General features: G+C 39.7%; 1 protein-coding gene across 3 annotated transcripts in view; it reads left to right on the top strand.

The window, feature by feature from the left end:
- The window catches only part of LOC100745078 (RNA-binding protein Musashi homolog Rbp6), a 783,269-nt gene that overhangs the window by 338,802 nt on the left and 422,320 nt on the right, over positions 1-22,147 (top strand). For all 3 annotated transcript variants that reach the window (XR_004462521.1, XR_001102603.2, XM_033323160.1), the window contains exon 4: positions 1,639-1,720. Coding sequence is in view for 1 of the 3 variants with exons in the window: in XM_033323160.1 (XP_033179051.1) it covers positions 1,639-1,720 (82 nt within the window). In the remaining 2 variants the exon portion in view is untranslated. The remainder of the gene's footprint in view (positions 1-1,638; positions 1,721-22,147) is intronic.

Here is a 22,147-nt window from a genome sequence, read left to right on the forward strand (position 1 = left end):
TGTTTGTTGCTTCCATTTATATAAATTCGTCCTTATTATCGTTTTTATCGTAACAAAACTATTTCATTATATCAATATATCTAAGGTTGTTTTTTTTTACTGTTGTCAACATCCGAGCAATTTACTTGCTTTAAATAGTTTTCAATATCATGCTTTTATCTTTTAATATCTGTGATTGTGGCTTTTCCAACATCATGTGTTTTGATTCTGTTGTACGTACACCCCTTTCGAGTTTTTTAAGTATGTCGTATATTGCCCCGATAGTTAGAATGTTATTAGTTTCATATTAAATTCCTATAATCAGAATTCATTTAATCGAATAAAGAGAAGAATACATTGTGTACGAACACTAATAAAATATATACATATTTGAAATGGAAAAAGGCATTAGATTCTGGGGAATATTATGTTCGGATAATATAACGTTCAGATATTAGAGTATTTGGATAATGGCTGTACAAATAAGGGAACCCCTACTGTAGTAATATCATCTTCTATCAAATCAATCCAGTTACGTGAATTCACTTTTCAACGCAAATACCAATATCGTTGGACTTTCAAGTTTCGTTGTGTGCGCGCTAAGAGATTCACAATACTCAACACTCAGGATTCAGTTGTCCATTTCCTTGCGTACAACGGTTTGGTTCGCGTGCTTCATCGTTTCTAGTTTGATTCACAAAAGGTCTAGAGCCTGCATCGAGAGCGGCTATGATTCTGAAACGGGGAACGAGGTAGATAAGGGGTTCGCGATTATTCACCGTTGAATTTCAGTTCCTCGCGTTCAACGTTTGCACGATGGCCCTCACGATGGCTCAACGAAAAGCCGGCGTAGCGACTGATTTGCTAAAATTATTCTTTACGTTGAAAGTAACGAGCGTGGTGTTGCCGATAACCGACAGGAAACGGCCACTCGTAAATCCTCCTCGTATCATATGATTCACGAAATGGTCTGGTAGTTTCATTATGTTCTACGTAATTGGCGACTCGATTCAGGACTCGACTGTTCCGAAAATGGACCCTTCCTTTCGCCAAGATAACGCGCTGTAATAAATCATCTGCAACGAACAACTCACCGAGAAATCTTTGGTATCTTCTTTTTAATCATTCGTAAGAAAGATGCTTACTCTGATGTTATTTAAAAGGTAAAGTACCGAAGTGAGTAGGAAAGTAATTGAATGCTGAGTATTTCGATCTCATGAACTGTGATTGATTGCCACTGCTGTAAAATTACATCATTTCGTAAAATAACAGAATGATGATAAAGTACGAAACAATATCAAAATGTAAGTGAACTTAAAATCCGTAAAGAAATTATCGTTCGACATAATAAGTAATTATTATGATATGCTACTGTGAAAAATGAAAGTCCACAATAACTACCTATAGTTTTATTTCCTTTCAACTTCTCCTTACTTTACTGATTACAAACTCGATAAGAATTTCCAAAATGTTCCATAGACATTTGACTCGGCAATGAAACAATAAATTTTCATATATAAAAATATGGATAACGTGAATAATAATGCGAGTAACGATGTGAATAACGTTCACTAACAAAATTTTATTACTCTACCTCAACACCTTATCATCAAACTCAGCAAAACGCAAGAAATCAAAGATACCATTTTGTGATTTCAGAAAGTCTTAGAGAGTACTTCACCAAGTATGGGGACATCACAGAAGTCATGGTCATGAAAGATCCTACTACGCGACGATCAAGGTAAGCGAGATTCCGCTCAAGAAACACCTTAACGTTCCCTAAAAACAGAAACTATCCCTATTCTACCCCTTATTCTTCCTTTATCAGTTACAAAAATTTATCGACCAGGGACTTCTTCGTATCTTTGCGTCTTTATGCATGGCGATAGCGATCCAACGGATATCCTGCCTTTTAATAGCGATACGAGTATTCGCGATCGCTTATCTCGACGTAGTTTTATGGAACGTGGTACCCTTCGGATCCTGAGTTATGGGGGCGTTTGACGATCGACCATGGATTTCTAGACCCCTTATTAGAAGCGCCCCGCAGTTCTGCGTTCGCGTGTTCACGTTTCCTTTCGACCGCAGACATGCAAGCCGAGTGCCGCGTTCTATTCTTGCGCATTATGCTAATCGCAACTCGGATTAAACAAGCGGCGAATATATAATATCGGTATTCGTTAAGAACGACTTGGGGCCATCAGATCGGTCATTAGCCGCGATAACGACGATCTTAGTAGCCAGAATGCCAGGCCCGTTGGTGCTTCTATGGATTTATAACATTATAAGATAATGATTGGTTGTGCCACTTCGGAGATGATTGAAAAGAGGCTGTCACGAAACTTGTTGATATACGAACAGCCTACAGCGATGATTAATTGAATGCGAAGATTTATATGTTAAGAAACAATGATGCCATGTTGCTTTCAGAAATATTTAATTCATTCAGTAAACAAAGTAACTAGAATAATTGTGTCGTTTTTATATCGATTTCGGAGAAGAAGGAAAGTATCTCAATTCGACATATATATTTTTTTTCTTTTCTCTTTTTCATATCTATGTTTGTCGATTTCTCTGAAACGGCTTGATCAATCGAAAAGGTCCTTTTTGCATCATGTACGGCATATCTGGTTGATCCTATTACAAAACTTTTTTGCATTTGCTTTCTTCATTAAACTATATTTTTTTGCAAAAATCTTCCAGGTCCAGTCCACTGAACGCACTCGTTTGCAAAATTTCTCCGATTTGTTCATTGTTAGGTATTGTTATTGCAGAAAATTTGTTATTCACTTATTTCATTTAGCTGTGTTCAGTGATTGCTCTGCAATTATTGGATTGATATCGAGATAATTTCAAAGCAGTAGCTTGTCGCAGAAAACATTATTCTGCGGATTCGATTTTCGGCCATAAAGCACTTTCATTGCGAAATAATGTATGACACAGTATTACGTTATAAAAATATCGTCCTCTATCATTATTTAAAATATAATATCGGTCGCGGAGCTCACTTATTCCTTATTCGCGTGCATGATTGTACAGTTCATGTAATTTTTTATTCATTGATAAGAATTAAGAATAGAAATAAATAATAAATAGATAGAATTAAATTACCGCTTTATTAATGACAATGAAGGGCATTTTACGTTGGCTCTAATATTAATCGCATCACTAAAAAATTTAAAATAAAAGATTTTTTGCTGAGAAACTATTACTTATTTCGAAATAATTTCTACTTTAACTGTATTTTATTTAGGCACATATGTAACAATTATTAAGATTACTCACTTACTTCCTGAACAGCACATTAAATATATTGCAACCTTCTCGAAGTTGGCACAAAGTTAAAAATACAACAAGTGTATAGTATATATTCATTTCTAATTGTATAACATCAGTAATGGTAACGATCGTATCTTAAGTTAGTAACAAACTTGTTGTATATATAATTCCATTAACCACTACACTGTTAATACACTGAACGTCATTTGTACCCACGCGGGTACAAATGGCGTTTTTCAATGTGGTTACTGTCAAAACATGTTTTTGACGACTTTTGTGTCATAATGTATTGCAATTTAATGAAATTAAACTGAGACATGAAGTTTGAATAATATAAATATAAATGTGTTAAAATTTTTTATTGTGCCGCTTAAGCATTGCCATACTAGAAACATTTTGAGACATTTTGCTCCCTCCTCGAAAATCTTGCTATATATTTAATGTGCTGTTTCATAAATAAACGAGTAATCTTGACTGTTGTTGAATATGTGCCTAAATAAAATACAAATAAAATAGAAAATATTTCATACTTTTTATTACATTTCGATACCGGCGATATCTTATTTCCAAAAGATCTTTTATCAACATTATCAAACATTTGTCTCATTCCATAATTATAAATGTGATTAAGTAAAATTAACTTCCTTTCTTTTCAATCATTTTTACTTTCTTATATAATCGTAATCGACTGAGAAAAGAACATTTATCGATGGATCTCAAATATCTTGTAGAAATTGACAATCGAATTTCGAGGCAGGCTGATAACCTATTTTCGGCACGGTCGGACCGTTTGTGATGTCTTACGATAGATACGGGAAAGGGATAACGGACACGAAATCCGCGTGCGCGCAGATGCGAGCGAAGCTATCTGGTGCAGCGGGCGGCGAGTTGGTAAGTGCGATGCATCTGCGGTAGATAGCGAAAGGAAATAATGGGCGCCTGGGATCGGTTGGCGGTGCGCGCAGGTAAAGCTAGCTCTTTCGCGTTCGTTGTCACATTTATCTGGCTGATAAGTCTATTCTTGGCCAGCGCATCTGGCCCTACCATCTTCGAATACGTGGCGCGTGCTGGATGCCTATAAGAGTACGTGTCATTATTAATGCCATGCACCGCGTTGCCGAAATAGAGCTTGCACGCGTGCGTTGTCTGAACTATCAGTTTTAACGTAGAATTCATTAATGATTGTACAGGACGTTTTTTAACAATTAAGATTAAGAGATAAATTTAACTCTCAATATTATTAAGTCATGAATGATCACGATTGGTTTGGGTTAGATTGGCTTGATTTTAAGATATTTAATTTCTACTCGCGTTGAAGGCCAGCAATGATATATTCAACGAGTATAAAATATAAAATATATGTAGAGATAAAACTACTCTAACACTGAATAATTTGTTTCAAACTGCCGTGGATCACTTGTATTATTGACAATTATATTGCTAACCATTTGAGGATTAAACGTTTCCGCAAGAATAGAAAATCGGTATAGCCAATTCATTTCTCACCTAACTATGAAAGAATTACGAGTTTTCAGGAACAAGAATTTCAACTTTTGAATCTACGATGGAGGATCATGCCCGCCTCCAGAACCAAAACGTTATTATATAATTATTCCGTATTCTAATTCGAGAAGTGGCGAATAATTTGCAGTTCATATGCGTCACGATGGTGACAAATGTCCGCTGCTCCTTTCGATGCCAGCATTTTGTCGCGAAATATTAAGCACGACTCGCGCGAGTACACCTGTCGAATAAAAACGTTCAAGCGAATTGAGCGGAAATTGTAAATCTGTACGGTTGTCAGCGAGTCGACAAAATTTATGAATGGAAAAACACTGATGTATACACTGTTATAGTGGAAGTTGGGAAACACGATCAAGCTGGGAGAAGAGTTAATAGCGTGTTGTACAGACCAATATAAATTTATCGATGGTTTTAATAAGATTCTCTCGCTTCTTGCTAAAGATCCTCGAATATTCGCTCCGACGCAGGAAAACCAAAATAATCTCCGTCGTTTTCTCGGGGATATTGATGACGTCATTGCTATGTGTGAACTCGTCAAGAATTTCTGCCCTGTTTCTCGTATCGGGAACACCGGTAAATGCGGAAAGGCAAGGGTAACTGACAAGCTGAGGATTGGCACGTCTATAAATAATTGAGCCTTCCGAACGAATACATCTTCGCGTCTCCTTATACACTTGAAACTCTTACGTTTGGAAACTCGTTTACGCGCGATCGTCGAGAAGCTGGGACGTTAGCTCGTCGCCATGTTTACGAACGTCTGAAAATTTGGCGCGAACTGTTAAAGATATGAAACGTTAAATAATTTCGAATTTTTAATTTACATTTGAATACTTAAAATTTGAAATTTAAATTGAAAATTATTTTAAGCCCGAAATCCGTTTCATCGACACTTTGCGTCTAATATATTGGGAGATTTCAATGCTTGCAAGTGATCGTTAATCCTCCAAACTCTAATTTCATTTTGTTTCCTTTCTGCGAACTTTAGCCGGAACCAGAATGGTTTTTTGCCGTTTATCACCACTGCATTAACGTATTCATTACGTAGTTTTGCGTGACTCGGCGCAAGGAACGACGTATGCCTTGAGTTTATTCGATTTTACCACACCAGCATTCCTGTACTAGCCGTTCTTACATTTCGCTCATATTTCAACGTTTATTATTTTGCAATATTGATAATTAAATAATTTATTTTACTGTAGATTATTCGAATACATATTAAATATTAAACACGTCTCCACTGATAGTAAATCATTTTCAACAGAACAAAGATTTGACGAAACCAGTCGCTCGCTCGCTCATTCTTTGAACTCCTACCGAGATAGTTGCTTTCTGTTAATTCAGACTCCTGTGCAATTTGCACAGTTTCCCTCTAATTGTATCTTAACAGCTGATGCAAATTGTCCGAAGTTCTGGTTAAGTTTCCAAGTGAAATTGTTGCGTCGTGACTCGGTAACCTTGCGAGCGTTGTGACTCGAGCTCGTCTAGACGTTTTGCGTTGCATACCGAACAAAAACAGGCATTTTCACCTGCAAACGAAATCGAGCAACAATTACAGAGGCGAATCTGACAGACAGAAAATCCACGCGCCGGTTACGAACGTTAAATGCCGGCATCAGAGTAATTACCGGTTTTTAAGTGGAGGAAACGAGGGGACGACAACGACCACGACGTCGACGAGGGTTGAAAGAAGGGGTGAGAAATCGACGGGGAGGGTGTGTCGAGGTGGCACAGGTGGCTCTGCACCGAAGGGGAAGCGGTCGAATTTCAAGTGCAAAGTGCTTTCCGAAAGTGGATTCCAGCAATTTCGGGAAATCCTCCTTGTCATCGTGCTGCAATTGACAGTGTCGCGTATTGAAAGTATTTAGAGATACAAAATTTTGTGGCTTAGTATATGATCGTTTTTTATTTTGATTATTTTTGAAAAACAAAGACTTTTCAGTGTTTTACCTGAATAACAGTATTTAACCCTCTGAATTATCGTCAAAGTTGAGAACACAACGTTATCCTTCACTTATTCGTCAACGTTACTCATCAAGGTGGAATCTTTGGAATGCTGGGATCAGAATTCATGCTCTCTTTACTGTGAGTTACGTAGGATTAAGGTCAGTCTATTCTCGTTAAATTACAAATGTATGTCTGAAATTTATTATCACTTACCATGTACACGTCAACTATACCAACCCTTTTTTATACTCTCGATAGCTTTCCTCTTGAAGAACTCACCTACTCGCTTATTCGCGCTATTATAGAATTCATTTTGTTCGTTTGGACGTTAAAACGATACATAGATACTCTAAATGTTGCACATTCCAGAGTGACACCGTTGCCTTGATAATTCATTACATTCGTCATGGTGTAATTATAGTAATGCGTTCCACAAAGTGGTACGCTTTCACGATTTACGTTACTTCTGTGTAAATAGGAGATAGCCGGTTTTCCTTTTGATGTATCCTCGAATGGCTCGTGATCAAAGCACGGTATAAACATGCAAGCGAGTGGAATGTTCGACATGCCGAAACCATCATGTCGCGATTCGCTTCGCGTAGTCGGGGAATTAAGTCCTGGACACTTTGACATATTGCTTGACACTGAAACAACAGAATAAAGAGAACAAGGCGTCAACTATCACACCCGGTGGGGTTGTTCGCGACGATTTGATGACGCACTCTCCGCGACATCGTGTTAGCGTGGAAATTGTGTCACATCCGGTTCTTCTTTCATACCGATTAAACTGTCTTCGTGTCTCTGCAAATTACATAATGACGGAGGACGTGGCGTGTTCGTGCAAATCAACATCTCCAGTTGCGATTCGAGACGATCTTCTTCGAATTTCTGTCTGTCCGTTGTTAATTAGCCGTTGATATATTGGTCTTGATTCTGATCTATGGGACAAGTGTTTGATGTTAACGTTTACTGGTATGAAATTGGAATCATCATCATTGAAATGTGATTTTCTGAATGTTTCTCTTTCATTTTTGAGGGTGTTTTATTTATCCCACGTTAAAGCAAAGAAAAAGTAAATAATTAGTGATCGTGCGTAACGAGAATACGATAGAACGTAGTATCTTATTTATAGTAACATACGTACTGCGTTATTTATAAAGGAAACGTATATAGTACATCATTTATAACATAATGTTGTTTATAATAAAAATATCACGTTATTTATAATTAGATTGTGGATGTTTATGTATTTAGGAGAAATATAAGGATATATAAATGCACTGAATGCATCAAATACGCAAAAATATATGTATAAAACGTTCAAAGTATAGTATTCGTTATAATATTTGGTTGGTAAAACAAATCTCTACTTACACTTAGCTATTCCTTTAGCTTTATTCATAGGAATATCAACTTTTTATTTATAATAAAAGAAGCTATCATTCTTCACATTTTAGAGACATATGACACCAATGAATTTAGCGTTTTAGTTTTAGGGTTTTAGTTTTAGCCAAATTCAGTTAGCAAGAGGTTATCGGAGACGATGCATTGATAGAAGTAGATAAGACACTGATAACGGTTGTCGAAATTACAATATTCACGATCGATCACGGTGATCATTAGCTTCCTTAGAAACTCGGAATCGTCCAAGACATCAGGCAGCATTGAATTATTCCCTCTAGTAACGTTTATCTCGATGTTCTATTGCCTTTTACCGTATCTGAAATTCATTAACTCTAGGCTACTACACAGCTAATTGGCGCGTTTCTATAACGGTGTGTTGTTAAAGGGATTGTACTGCGATAATCGCAGTTAAATTGTCGCGCGACTCTTTAAATTATCCTGTCTCGTTTGCTCTAACGTCGGTTACTCTCTACTCCCTTGCTCTTCTCCGTTTAATTAATTGGCCAGAAACTTTCTGCCGTCCGACTCAACTCTCTCTCTAATTATTCATTCCTTTTCGTTCCCGTGAGAACGAGCAAGAGAACGAGAAAGGGAGAAAACACGAAGAAAGAAGAAGGAAGAGTAAATGAGAGCAGAGAAAAGCGGATAGAGGGCACGGTGCAGCCGGACAACAAAACGAAACACGGGACAACTTACTTGCGCCGAGTTATAAAACAGAAGCAACAGCCGGGCCTATTCACACCAGCTTATTATGCAGAAATAAAGCCCATAGAATCGAATTGCAGACCCCCTTTCCTTTCGCGTTCGTTCTATTATCCTCCTCGAAGTTCGCCGGGATAACCCCTCCGAGTCCAATGACAATTAGGAATTCCAGTCATTGGTCTTTCTAAAAGACCTTTATTCGCAAACGTGTTTTAAGCTTGTTGAACGTTGAATCATAGTGGTGATTTGTCATTTTTTAAATCGCTCTTGTGATCGAGTTTGACGTTGTCTTGTGAGAGAAGAAACGTGTTTTTATAAAGATTAACACATTAAGGATCAAGCAGTGAAATCATAAGTCAAAACTATAGGTATTTTGCAGGAACACATTACACAGATCAAAAACAGGAAAATTTCTATATCTAAATAAAAAAGTAGTTAATAATAATGTTATAAATTCTTATTTCTTCAAACTTCATAAAATTAAAGGATCTAGGCAAAAGGAGAAGTATTGTATAAAATATATTGAATAAATCTTTGGAATTTCTTCTTATAACTACAATATTAAAAAATAGAGTTTAATTATGTAAATTAACTGAAAAAGAGAAAATCGTTAATAGGTATAATGAAAAGTTAGTATAAATCTAGGATTGATGAAAATTATATGAAATTAAATCACAATTTAATTAACAATTGAATTAACAATACAGAAATTAGAATTCCTGTTCATTCAAAAATATCTCAAAGAAGTCCTGATATATCATTCTCATATATCAAGGAAGGAGTTCAAAATCAATCCAACATCATCCAGACTCATTCCCCTATTCATTTTGAAACACCATCCACGATGTTAAACGTGTTGCCTCCGAACAAGCCTTAAACGAGCGCAGGAACGTATTCTGGGAAATGGTCCAATTACTTTCGGACAAGCGTGTTCCCGTCTGTAGCACGTTACGCATTATCAACCAGGACGTGTCCTCGATAGATTTAAATTTCTTTTCCGCAGATCTGGGAAATTTCTCTGGCAGGTGGAAGCCGCTTAAATGGCAGCTGGAGAGAGACAGGTTGAATGAGGACGACAGGCGAGGACGAGATAGAGAAACGTCGTCTAGGGCTCGGGAACAAGGGTGGTTGAATCCCTCAGCGCCACGTCGTAGCTCATATCTGCCGCAAAGGGACGTGGATCCTGTATGCAGGGGGTGAACCATGGGGTTACTCTGCGGGTTGTAAATTAATGGTTAGCCCGTTGCACGGGGTTGCCTCGTCCTAAGGGTTCTGCTTGATCTATGGGTGGCGTGTGTGCTAGGTCAAACGGGTCTTGCCCAGTGGATACGAGGGCCTCGCGAAAACGGTCATCTCCCTCTTTCCTTGATCGGCCGAAAATCGATACCCTCCTATCCACACTGTCCTCTTCCTGTCCTCGCGTATTCCGTTGCAGACGCATCTCCTTCCTAGTGGTCCATTTCACGTGTTATCTATTCCGCCATCGATATTCGAGAGTGCAAAGTGTTTGCTTCCAGATCGAGGTTGCCGCGTCTTTGAGATGCAAAAGCCAGGGACACGGATCACTTTTGCAATTTAGACGAATACGGCTGGTAGTCGCGATGGAACTCGAACCGATCGACGCTCGATACCTTACAATTCGATAACGGTTAAATGGTTAGCTTCGGACTCTTAGTTTCGTATGTAATATAACGTAAAAACGAGAGACGAAAGTATTTGACATTATCCATTTTCGAACCCTGGTGATCGCCGAAATCTTCATCCATCTCGTTGCTTAATGATCTTGGTATTGTGTGGTTCAGGAATTACTAACTCGCGATTATACGACTTTTACGATCGCTTCGGGTCTCCTGGATAGTCTACACGATCTCGGTAGCCCGCTATCGAACAGTAAATGGGATCTGGAAGAAGTCAACTTCGATGCCAGAACAGTACTTTCGAAGTACCTGCAAGCGACCGTTATTCCGCCCGTTAAATGAATCGAAATCCTCATTTCTGGTGGTTTTGTCCCCCAAACCCCTCGGCGAATGAGACGGCTGTAAGATACGAAGAGTAGAGCGTGAAGAGGGGCTGAAACGAAGCGTTCTCCTATCGACAGTCTCATTTCCTGCTTTGAACTTATCAAGACAAATACACGCTCAACACGCTCCGCCGTTCTTCCAGCTGGTCTCTCGCGATCGGAAAATATCTCTAATGAACAAACTATCCGATTTGAGCTCCCCTGCCAAACTGTGTTGCTTGCCACGCTGCTGGCACGCTACTCTCCTCCCATCAGCTTCGAGAAGGTTGGAAGTCTTCGATAACCAATCTCAATTTCACCGTGGTGTATTCGTTACGTGGTTGCTACCTCCCATTTTGGTCTTCCTCTTTCCCGTTTTCTCTCATTTTTTTGCTCCTGTCTGTCCGTTGTCTATATACTAGCCGCCTTATCAGAGACCAGTTGGAAATTACGTCTTCTTCGTGATCGTTGTGGCCTAAAAACGTCGTCCAAGGTTTTTCAAGCGACGAATATAGACATGACAGTGGTAATTTTCTACAACTTTTTGTAACAGATCGACGAAACACGCGTATTTTGTTGCGTAAGTTTCTGGATGACGAGGCGATCTCAAAAATGAGATCGTATGAAATTATTTTTTGAGAGAGCATTGTTGCACCCAGCCAATCCCACTTGTCAAATGTGAATTATATTGGGACAAAAGATAGCTGAATAGGGGAACTATTTGGTACTCGAATTAAAAGGAATCGAAGGGAGAATTTTCAGGGAAATAAAGGGACTCGTCCCTGAAAATTGTTTAATAGAATTTAAATTCGAATAAATTTTGCGAAAGAGGTAGGAAAACGATTTACCTTACTTATACCAATTTTGAAACGTAGAATACAGCGGAAAAAGTGCTGGAATAAGGATTAAGATTAAGGATTAAAATAAGAAAATAAATATAACGTACTCAACCTAGAACTTTTCCAAAAAAATTGGTCTTTTTTATCGGAACGTTGATTGGAAATCACGAGTCATGATTTCCCCAGGACCTTCGGCAAGCAGGGTTAATCGTGGAGTTGAGGGGATGCGCCGAGTATCCGTCAGCAAGAAAGCAATTTTAAAATTGGCTAATGGCCGATAGTTTCTCCGATTACTTCAATCACAGTCTCGTTCGTCTTACTTGTAGAAAATCCTATTACTTGGCCTCCTCGACTTTGCTAGCAACGAATACAGACTCGCTCGAAAGAATTGAGCTTAATTCGCGTGACCGTTCATTTCATCGCGAGTGAATTTGCCTCGTGAAACTTGAGCGAAATTTTCATCGAATGTCAAACGATACCAGTTAAGGGAAGCGGAAAAGAAAATTGCTAGTACGTCACGGACCCGTAGAAGGGGTTGGAGGAAGAAGCAAGCAAAGACTATAGAGGCGTCTGCCCGCCAGGCAATCTGTTAATTCGATCGTAAATCGTCGTTAGCGGAAAATTTAGTTGGAACTTACCAACGATAATTACATAGGTTTTGTAGCGGCGGTGCTTGAAAACGAGACGAGATGGAACGGGAGGGAGAACGAGTCAGGAAGAACGAGAAGGAAACGAAACGGTGGCAGGAATAGCGGCAGCTGAAGTAAAATTTATTGGGCGATAAGCGGCTTGCAACTTTCTTCCCTTACGATCGTCATTCTTTATCAGGCCACTCGTGGTCGACACCAACGTATCGAGCCTGGGATACTAGGCTTTATGAATCGCGATTATTAAGATCCTTGCTACATCATAGATCTTCCTTCCCTATTCTGTATCCTTTCCCGCGGTAGCCGATCACCGATAAAAACGTTGCCACGTGCCACTTCCGCTCCTCTATCTTCATACAGCTGGCACCGAGACGAAAGCTCTTGCCGATAGTTCAGATTGCCTTCGTTGTTTCCGCCAGCGGATAGCATCTTTCTTAGTTCCTCGTGGAATCTACTTGGTACGAAATAAGGAAGTACGACAGAAGTTGGAAAAGTTGTTCTTCTTATTGTCATATCTGTAAGTTTTAATGCAGAAAATTAGAAAACTTTTTGAAATCGAATTGTTCCATTGATAAAATATTTGAATTTACGATGTTGTTCCATAATATAAGATTTTCAGAAGACAAAGTGATTTTTATCAATTTCTCAATTTTATTACATAGATTAGATTAATACACAATTATTAAAAAAGAAAACAAATTACTTACTTTAGAAATTCGTTTATTGCAAGAAGATAATGTAAATAATAGCAAATTCCAAGATAAATTTAAAAAATGGTATTTGCAATGTCATATTTTTTTCATCCTTTTAAATTTATGAAGTTGATCAATGTGGCTACTGAAAGTATGCAATTTCTTATATTGCAATATATTATCTTACAGATCAGGAATAAGCTATAACAAAAGGATATTTTAAAGACTTTAACGCAACGGAGGAAAATTTTAAATCCACAGTAACTTTGTAACAAGTATATTATTTTAAATAGTATATCTCTCATTTTCTTAATATCTCAGATATCTTCTTATTTTCGTGTTTTCCGCAATGAAAACGAGGTCGAAGGGAGCTGGTTATAAGGTTTTCCGGCCGATAGGAGCGCGCGCGATCGAAACTAGCGCACGAGCGATGGATGAGAAAGGTGTTGAGTAATTTATCAGGGTGTGTGAAAGGCATGGATTGCGATGGTACGGGTTTCTCGTCCGTAAACGCGCGGATCAGCGTAGCGTGAAGTCTTATCTGGTCAGCGGGAGTCCCAAGGGTGGTCATATCCCCATTGCACGGGGTACGATAATCTTCTTAGATAACCTGTGACAGCAATGGAACGTCATAAATTTGGTATCTGTTATTCGCGTGCGTAACAACGGGGACAACTGATTCCTTAACGCGATACGTTTACGTAATGAATTGTTCGTTTAAGCAGTATGATCCGTATGTTGACAGACAATCTTATTGCAAAGTAATTCGCTGTCTCTGCGTATAAGCGGTTCACTGAGATATGATGTTTCCATTTGCGTAACCATCTGTTTTCAATATTTCTTACATTTGTCCTCGTTTCTTTGAAAAAATTAATCATGGTTCTAAAATTGCTTAGCGTAAAATTCGTTTAGATTTTATTAAACAGGTCGTAGATTAGATATGAATTTTCTTGAAACCATACAGCTACATAGTGAATAGCTAGTTGAAACTAGCTAGTTAATTTCTTACAGCTTCAACTTGTTAAAGCAGTTATTTAACGACCACGTCTTCGAGTATCAGCTTATCAGTCCGACAGTTCAATTATTCTTGCTTTAAACGAAGAATACTAAGGACGGTTAAAAACTTCACTCGAAAGTACCTCGTTGGAAAATATAGAAAAATATGGAAAAATATGGAATTTCTCTTCGTTAACCATCCATAGGACATATCAAATACACATGGTACCTCGTCATTTCGTTGATACGACGATTAATCATCGTTCGGAACGCGTGATTGTAGTGATACCCGGGATGCATGTTATACGTGACGAGGAAAAAGCTTCGCAAAGGAGTATCATTCGGCAGAGGAGCGAAAATGATGGAAGATCAGTATGGTACGCCTCGAGGTTTTTCTCCGGTCGATTCTTTCAGCCTGCTGGGCACCTCCTTCTCCCGTTTCGTTGGACGGTGTTCCGTGTTTCGTGGCGGGAACACGCGATTCCCGCGTTAACTCCCGCAGGGCGCAGCGGGTGTCCTCGCGCGGACCTCGCATTATCCCACCTCCACCTTCCGAATCACCCTCCAAGTCCCGCAACCCCCGTTCTCCACCCATGAACGTACACACAACACACGTGACGGCCGTTTTCCTGCTATCTCGACCTCGGTCGGACCCGGTGTACGTATACGAGCTTCCATCCACCCTCATTTATTCTTCGACGAGGCTCCGTGTTGCAGATGTACCGGCGTTTAATAACGCATGCACGCATCGACCGTTAAATTTAGCCCTACGGAAATTAAGAGTTTACCTCGGTTAATCGCCGGCCAGGCAACCTGCGAGCACGCGATTCCAGTGTGAATTCTTCCGTTACACTCGACGACTCGACGCGCACCGAGGTGTTCGTGGATTTGAATAACACGCGGTGAAATTATGTTTGCCAGTGATTTTAATATTTATGTGCCCTATGAAGATATTTTGGCGAGTTTGTCTTCTTTTCTTTAACCATGAAGTAGATATTACGTATAATTGAAAATCGTTCAATTTTTCAAATTTTTGCTTTGTGGAATCACTTTCTCCTTTTGAAATAGATAAAACAATTGAAAGGAATTAATGTTGGCAGTTTTGTTCGATTTTATAAAGTTTTATATTCCTATAATTTACTAGAGAAACGAGTTTATAGCGCATAGGAGATCGGTTGGAAAAATAATTGCAACACTTATTGTTAGCTGCGGTCGGAAGTCAGACTAATTAAACCGAATTAAAGTGCAGTTACTAGTGAGGCAATTCCATTGGTTATTTTCAAACGGAAATCTGGAACGACGCCGACCGACCTCGATACCCGTCATCTCGCTAAGGCGGAAAATGCCGCAAATCCAATTATAAATTAAGGATCTCGCGAATAGAACCGCGATAAAAGACTCTTCGAGTATCCGTGGATATTCCATTTGAATAGCCCAACTTTGTTCTCTTTTCCTTCCTAACAGAATTTCTCAGAGCAAAAAGAAGAGAAGCGAACGAATTTCTCTATGTATACTAGCAAGAAATGTTACATCGTTTTGACGTGATTATACAAAAGAATAATTCTTTTCGATACAGTATTCTAACTAGTTTTATTTTTTGAAACATCATTTTATCATATCGTTTTTATAAATTGTTCGCGAATCGTTGTGATAAAATGCATAAATGATTCTTCCTGATCTCACGCTACGAAATATCATATATTTTATACGATGATTGATAGTATCTTATCGTGTCTTAAGATACGAAACAGGAGGGAAATACATATTTCCTGGAGGTACTGATTCATGTTTTGGACCAGCAGCAGTACGCGTACTAATCGACGGATCACAGTCGAGGCAGAAATAACGTTGCCTCCGTGAACAAGCAGCCAAAACTCTCAAGAAACTGGATGGTTGGCGAATTAATCGAGTGGTAAAATTCCTCGAGCTTAATTATTTCGCTGTTGCAGCAGCGTAACGGCGCAATGAGACGACTGCGTCTCACCAAAGTTACACCTGTGACCGCGTTCCTATACGCGGTTTCATCTTCAGAGAAAGGTACGCGTTATTAATACACGACGTCTAGCTGCGAGTCTGCGGTCAAACAAACCGTGCAGTAGAAACGGAACAACGACAGGCTGGAATTGAATTGATCGGAAACTCGGAATCCTTCGTCTGCAAAAATTCAGACGTTTCGGCATGATTCTACAACACCTGGTGGAACACCTGGGAATTCTGTTTTTCTCGAAATACATCTGCGAGTTGGTGAACCCTGTGCCACGTCGTTACATGTTGAATGCAGGAACGCAGTCGGCAACGTCATTAAGCAAATCATGCGGACTGGTCTGTCTGAAATTTAATGGGTATTCGCGCCATCGAGCATACCAGACCGCGGTTTCTCGTTTTCCCACTCCCTTTCTCTCGACCTGTGCCACTTCTACCAGGTACCTAGCACCGCGATAAATTATACGATTGTAGCTTTTTGCGTGTGGCACAGCGTTCGGGCGATTTATGGACCACCATCGTTCGTTATCTTCTCCTCTTTTTTTTTCCAGATTCATGGTGGAGCATGAATGAATCTTTTGAGAACCGACCTTCTGCTTTTTTTTAGAAAGAATTATATCATGAAATGAATTTTATTCGATAATGACCTAATATCGGTTGATCGTTCAAAATATTCTTTCGTGCTTGATATAATCTGAGTTTACTTTTATAGCGCAGGAAAGTGTCAAAGGATTGTTTCAGTTGTGTAATGGAAGTTTCGGAAGTTTTGTACGGTTAATACCTAAGAGATTTGTTTTACATAGTACAAATTTGCACGTAATCGCTAATTTCTGTTCGTCATCCGAAACTATCTGGTGCAATTTATTCATGCAGAGCCGGGTATCGGTGGAACGATATCGAGCTACGCGGCAGTTAAGTTTGGTCGGAAATTGTACCTACAACTTCTAACGACTCCTGTCGTTATTTCTGACCAAGCGTAACAAGAACATTGTACCGGGCTACGAACATATTCGAGAGCAAGATACTCAGCAACTTCGGAACTTTAACAGGCCAGCTTCCGCGTTACACACAACTCGCGTCTTTACGATGTTCCGCACGACATCGTTCGAAAACTCCGGTGATCGATCGATCGCCTGTCGGATCAAGAATTCTTAACCCCTCTAATCGATATCGCGTAATTAAATCCTCCATAGCTCAAACATGTACCCATGTAACTTCCTCTAACATTTGATGAAGTATTGCTACGTAGTACAGGTATCTGAAGGACGAGTTCTAATTAGCTTCATCTTTGATACTTTACCCTGCCTTTTTTCTAAAAGATCATTCAGATTCTTGATTGAATCTAGGATACAATAATGACTAGTGTAGATTCAAGTTTGGAATTTTTCTCATGGCTGTCGAAGTAAATGGCTGTGTTATTTTAGGTATATCACATTTACGACACTGAATTATTCTAGTTCCACCTAACCCTAACCTAATCCTAAGCATTTGATACATCCTGCTCATCGTACATTCTCCACCTCTAATACTCTAAATTCATCACTCTATTTCATACATTCTCGACTCACTTGTTAAAAATTCCTCTGTTTATTAACGATACGAGACACAATAAAAACTTATTTCACACCTATATAAACTAAAGGCCCAAAATTCTAATTTAACTATGAAAATAACTAGAATACCCTGACACGAAAATCTCTGCAATCCTATATAAGTTAAACCAGTAGCAGCCAGCGTAAAATTCATGGTCGGACAATGAGAATTAGTCGGGCCAGTTTGACTTAACGTTTTAATTGCGATCGACCTGCAGGCCTGTTAACTGGTTAACCGGTTGGCCGGCGTGCGCGCCGGTACGCCTCGGTACGCGTGTCGCCGAACCATCGTCCAGAACTATCTTCCATCCTGCTATTTGTAAACTAACCCGACTCTGCGAGCGGATAGTATACACGCGTGTATATACAACGTCCATCTCTGTCTGTCGGTGACGGTCGCTAGTGCAACCGTCTGTATACGGGATAGATTGCTACTGACCCGTTGTTAAGTTAGTTTGCTATGTTTCGTGCCACTATGCACAGAGTAATTTTGCTAATTAAGTCAGCGGGGGTTGGGGAATCGAAGCTGGTGCGAAGGAATACCGGAAAAACCGTGGCTCACGACCGACATTGTGGCTCTAGATCGTGTTCTGGAAATCTCAATTGGTATTGTGGTTTCGAATATTTGGCACTCATGAGAACGATTAATTTTCTCTGATAAATATGATAAATTTTGTGGAAGTTGCCCCATTAATTGGTTGTGTGGATATTATTATGATTATGATAGAATAATAACAATGCTCTCGAAAAATTACTAATATATGAAAACAGAGAGTAAATTGATCACTTTGTATAGAACTAATTGGATATATCGGGCTAATTAAAATAATGCAATTTTTATTTCGGATATTTTAAAATTCTGTTACATTCGATATATCTATTTATGTTGGACATATTAAACATTTCACTCTTTTTAAATAAAAAATTCAAATTGCAAGACATCACGATTGGAATATTTTGCAAACCGAGTTATACAGTAGATCCTGCAAGCTTCCATGCAAACCAACCCATTAATTAAAGCTGGCACGGCGTAATAAAAATTTTCGCAGAAGAATGTTCAGAAAAGAATCGTGACTCGCGTGCGGTGCGAAAGACAAAGGTATCGCGAAAATGGATGAGCGTTCTATTATACGTGGCGCTGAATGGAGAAACGCGCGTCACGAAGGATCGAAGGGTCCGCTAGGGGGAACAGAAAAGCGAGAGGGACGCGGGAGGGGGTGGAATAAATGGTGGCCCGACGGGGTTGGTTACCGCATATAAACCCACGTTGCGTACAATTACGGTAACTAATCACATTGTTTTCGTAGTAACGACACACTGTAATACGTCATAACATCCTTGCCAACTCTCGACCACCCTCTGATTCTTTACTTAACCTCGATTCGAGTGTTTCACTCCCCTCCTGCACGCTTCAAAACTATTGGCCTACATGACGAAGAAGTATGAAATTTGTGTTAGCTGCGGTCAACGTATGAAGTCGTCATGCACAAAGACGATAGAAGGACGTCGCGTTGCGTTATGTCGTTTCGTATCGTCTATGCGTGAATTTCTGCGTACACTTAACTGTATCTACAAAATTATCAAGCACCACTTCTGGCGCACATTGCTGCTACTGATTTAAGATCGTGAATCGTCCTCGGTTTCTTTTTGCAATGTACGCGTATGTATGTCCAGAAGCTTTTAAAATATATTTTAATATCTTGTGATGCGTATGCATCGTCGAGATTTAAGCGTTTAATTAATAAATGTACACTCGCGTTTGGACGATGCGTCACCTATTAAAAACTAGCGAGCCAAACATACGAGAAACTGAAATGGAGAAATTAAACCGTACGACGGGGCGAGCTGTACAAAAAAATAAATTCCTTTTTGGTGTACGCGCGCGCGTGCACGACCGAACGAGGAATGAACTCGACGGGGTGTCTGTGCCAACGAAAGGTAGACAAACCAAACTGAGCAAATACGGCGGATGTGTATTGGTTTCACTTCTCACGCCTCTGCTTTTTTTTTTTATCAACGTTCCCTTTTTTCCTGATTTCTCTCGCTGTTTTTACCCTTTTGTCTTTATATAACCGCACACTCGTTCGGCCGATCTGTAGTTTCGAGCCGCGAATTCATAGCGAGTACTGCGAAAAAATCGTGAAGTTAAAAATAAAACAAAAGCAGAGAATTTTCACGATGTACGCCACACCATCAGTTGTAACAGAGAGCCTCCTATCAATCGTGCAATTTGTGTCTTGAAGCGGGTGTTAAGTGGTAGGGCGAGAAGCCAACCCGGCCGTTCGAATCGACGATTACGAATCGGCAGAATGCAACATACCGCAACACCTTTTTTATTACGATCATTTTTACGTCGGTGATTTTTATCCAGAGCGTTTCGGTTATTCGAGAATTCCGCTATCGTACCTCCGACGATTTATTCATTTATAGACTCGTTCATTTGCAAACATTGCACTACGGTTATACGGAAATATTTTTTCTTCCTTGCTCCGCTAGCACCGAAACACGTACCTCAAATTGAACTGCCTGTTGTGCCTCTGGTTGTATTCTGCTCTATTTCACCGCCTTTTACCCGGATCGCGTTTCTTATAAACCGGCTCGTTGTTCCTTTTCCTGAATTGCTTGTAAATTGTTTCAAAGCTTCAGTCAACGAACGCTCTGCCCTGCTTTCATATATGTGGTTTAACATAATAGTAATTGTTAAAAATTATTCCATTACAAATCCATTTCCTTATTTTCGGAGAAATTGTACGAACGAAAGCATTTCATATATTATGAATTAACTCGAATGGGAGTTGGTATGAATATTTCCAACAAACTTGATTGATATCTTGTACCGATATGCGTAACACCTACACGTTTCCTTTTTCGTTATTATAGAGTCCACTCAAAATTTTGGATAGACGTACACTCTTCTTTCACACTGTATATTTCAAACACGAATACATATCTCATACATACACACACATATCTCTAATAATTGAAACTCACTTGTAGTAACACGAAATTTCGAAATAATTTTCATTCCATCTAATGATAATCAGCCAACAATGATTTTGAAACAAACTTCCTCTGACGAAACAGAAAAGTTCCATGTTATTTTCCATAAACGATAAAGCGAGAATTTAATCGTAGGTCAAACAGTTAGCACTCTGTTAAAATACCAATTCCTCTTCTTGTTTTATCCACTCTGAAACCATCCTTACCTCAGCAGTTACGCAACGTAAGTTACCCTTGCTACCTTTAGTACTCAAACCCATTAACCTTTATATTCGATGTTACATCATTCGACAAGCATGCGGCAAACATAGACACGTATCTCCGTGATCGATCCAATATCGTTAAGGATCGAATCGTCGCTGGAATTCATTGGCCTGACCAATAACACGCATCGTCGAGCCGTAACACCGGCGTTCAGTGTCCGATCGAACGGCAACATTTTTCAAGCGTAATCACGTCCGCCATTAAACGGCGACCGAAGCTCGTCTGGAATGGTGGGGCTCTCGCAGTCATGTAACGCGGTTAGATACGATTACGCAGCACGTATATCGTGCACGATGCTTACCGCGATAATGGGCGTTCGCATTAACAACGATGCGACCATCGCGCAGCGATCGGTTAGACTCAGTCGGCGTCGTACGATTTCCCGGCTCGTTACGGCCGTCCGATGACGTCACTGGTCCCGTGGATATACTCGATCAAAGTCGATCGGGACTATGTCAGAATCGTAGTAATCTGCCAGCAGATAATTGCGTTACTCCGGAAACTCTGATTAGCAACGTTAATTAGAGAATAGCGATGATGCGTTGCGCTGTCGAGAGCCCCCACTGTTCGGTGCTCGCTCGTCGGCCGCTGCCCTTCCAATTCGAGCAACTTAATTATCCGATTAGTCTACCTACGGGGTACCACAATGTCCGCGCTTCCCTCGCTCTTTTCTCCATATTATCGCTATCTTTTCCCTCGTTTCGTTTTCTTCGTTTTTGATTTTTACTTTCACACCAGTAAAATTTCGCCGATTCTATGACCTCAAAAATTTATATCAGTGGCATGTACTAAGCGGATCCACTAAAGGATTAATAGAAATATAACTTTAAATTCTTTTCAAAGTTTTCATTTCGACATTTTTATAACGATTCTCGACAAAACGTTGCTTTAAATGCAACAATTACTATAAGAATACCCTACCTACAATAACAGAATTGTTTCATAAGATCTTGGAAGCTTTCATCTTACGTCGATGTGTTCAAAGTAATCTACTTGCTGGTGTACTTTCACTATTCTTCCGGAGACTTTTCAAGTCGGGGCGTATCGAACGGTTCTCGAATAAGGGAGCCACGCATTTGTTCAGAGAATAGGACGGCCGTTACGTCGAATTGCCTTTTATTTGCACAGTTAAGTCAACCTGTACCCCGTAGCTCGGGGGCATCGATAGAGTGGGCGTCGAAAAGGCGGCAGATAAGGGCCAGTCGCGGTTGGAAGAAATAATTGAAACGTCGAGGACGTTTGATTCATTTCCCGCGGCTTTTCTTCTCATTTTACACAGAGCCCCCGCGGATTGGCGGCGGCC

Source organism: Bombus impatiens, unplaced genomic scaffold, assembly GCF_000188095.3.
Source record: "Bombus impatiens unplaced genomic scaffold, BIMP_2.2 scf_0044, whole genome shotgun sequence".
Classification (NCBI taxonomy): domain Eukaryota; kingdom Metazoa; phylum Arthropoda; class Insecta; order Hymenoptera; family Apidae; genus Bombus; species Bombus impatiens.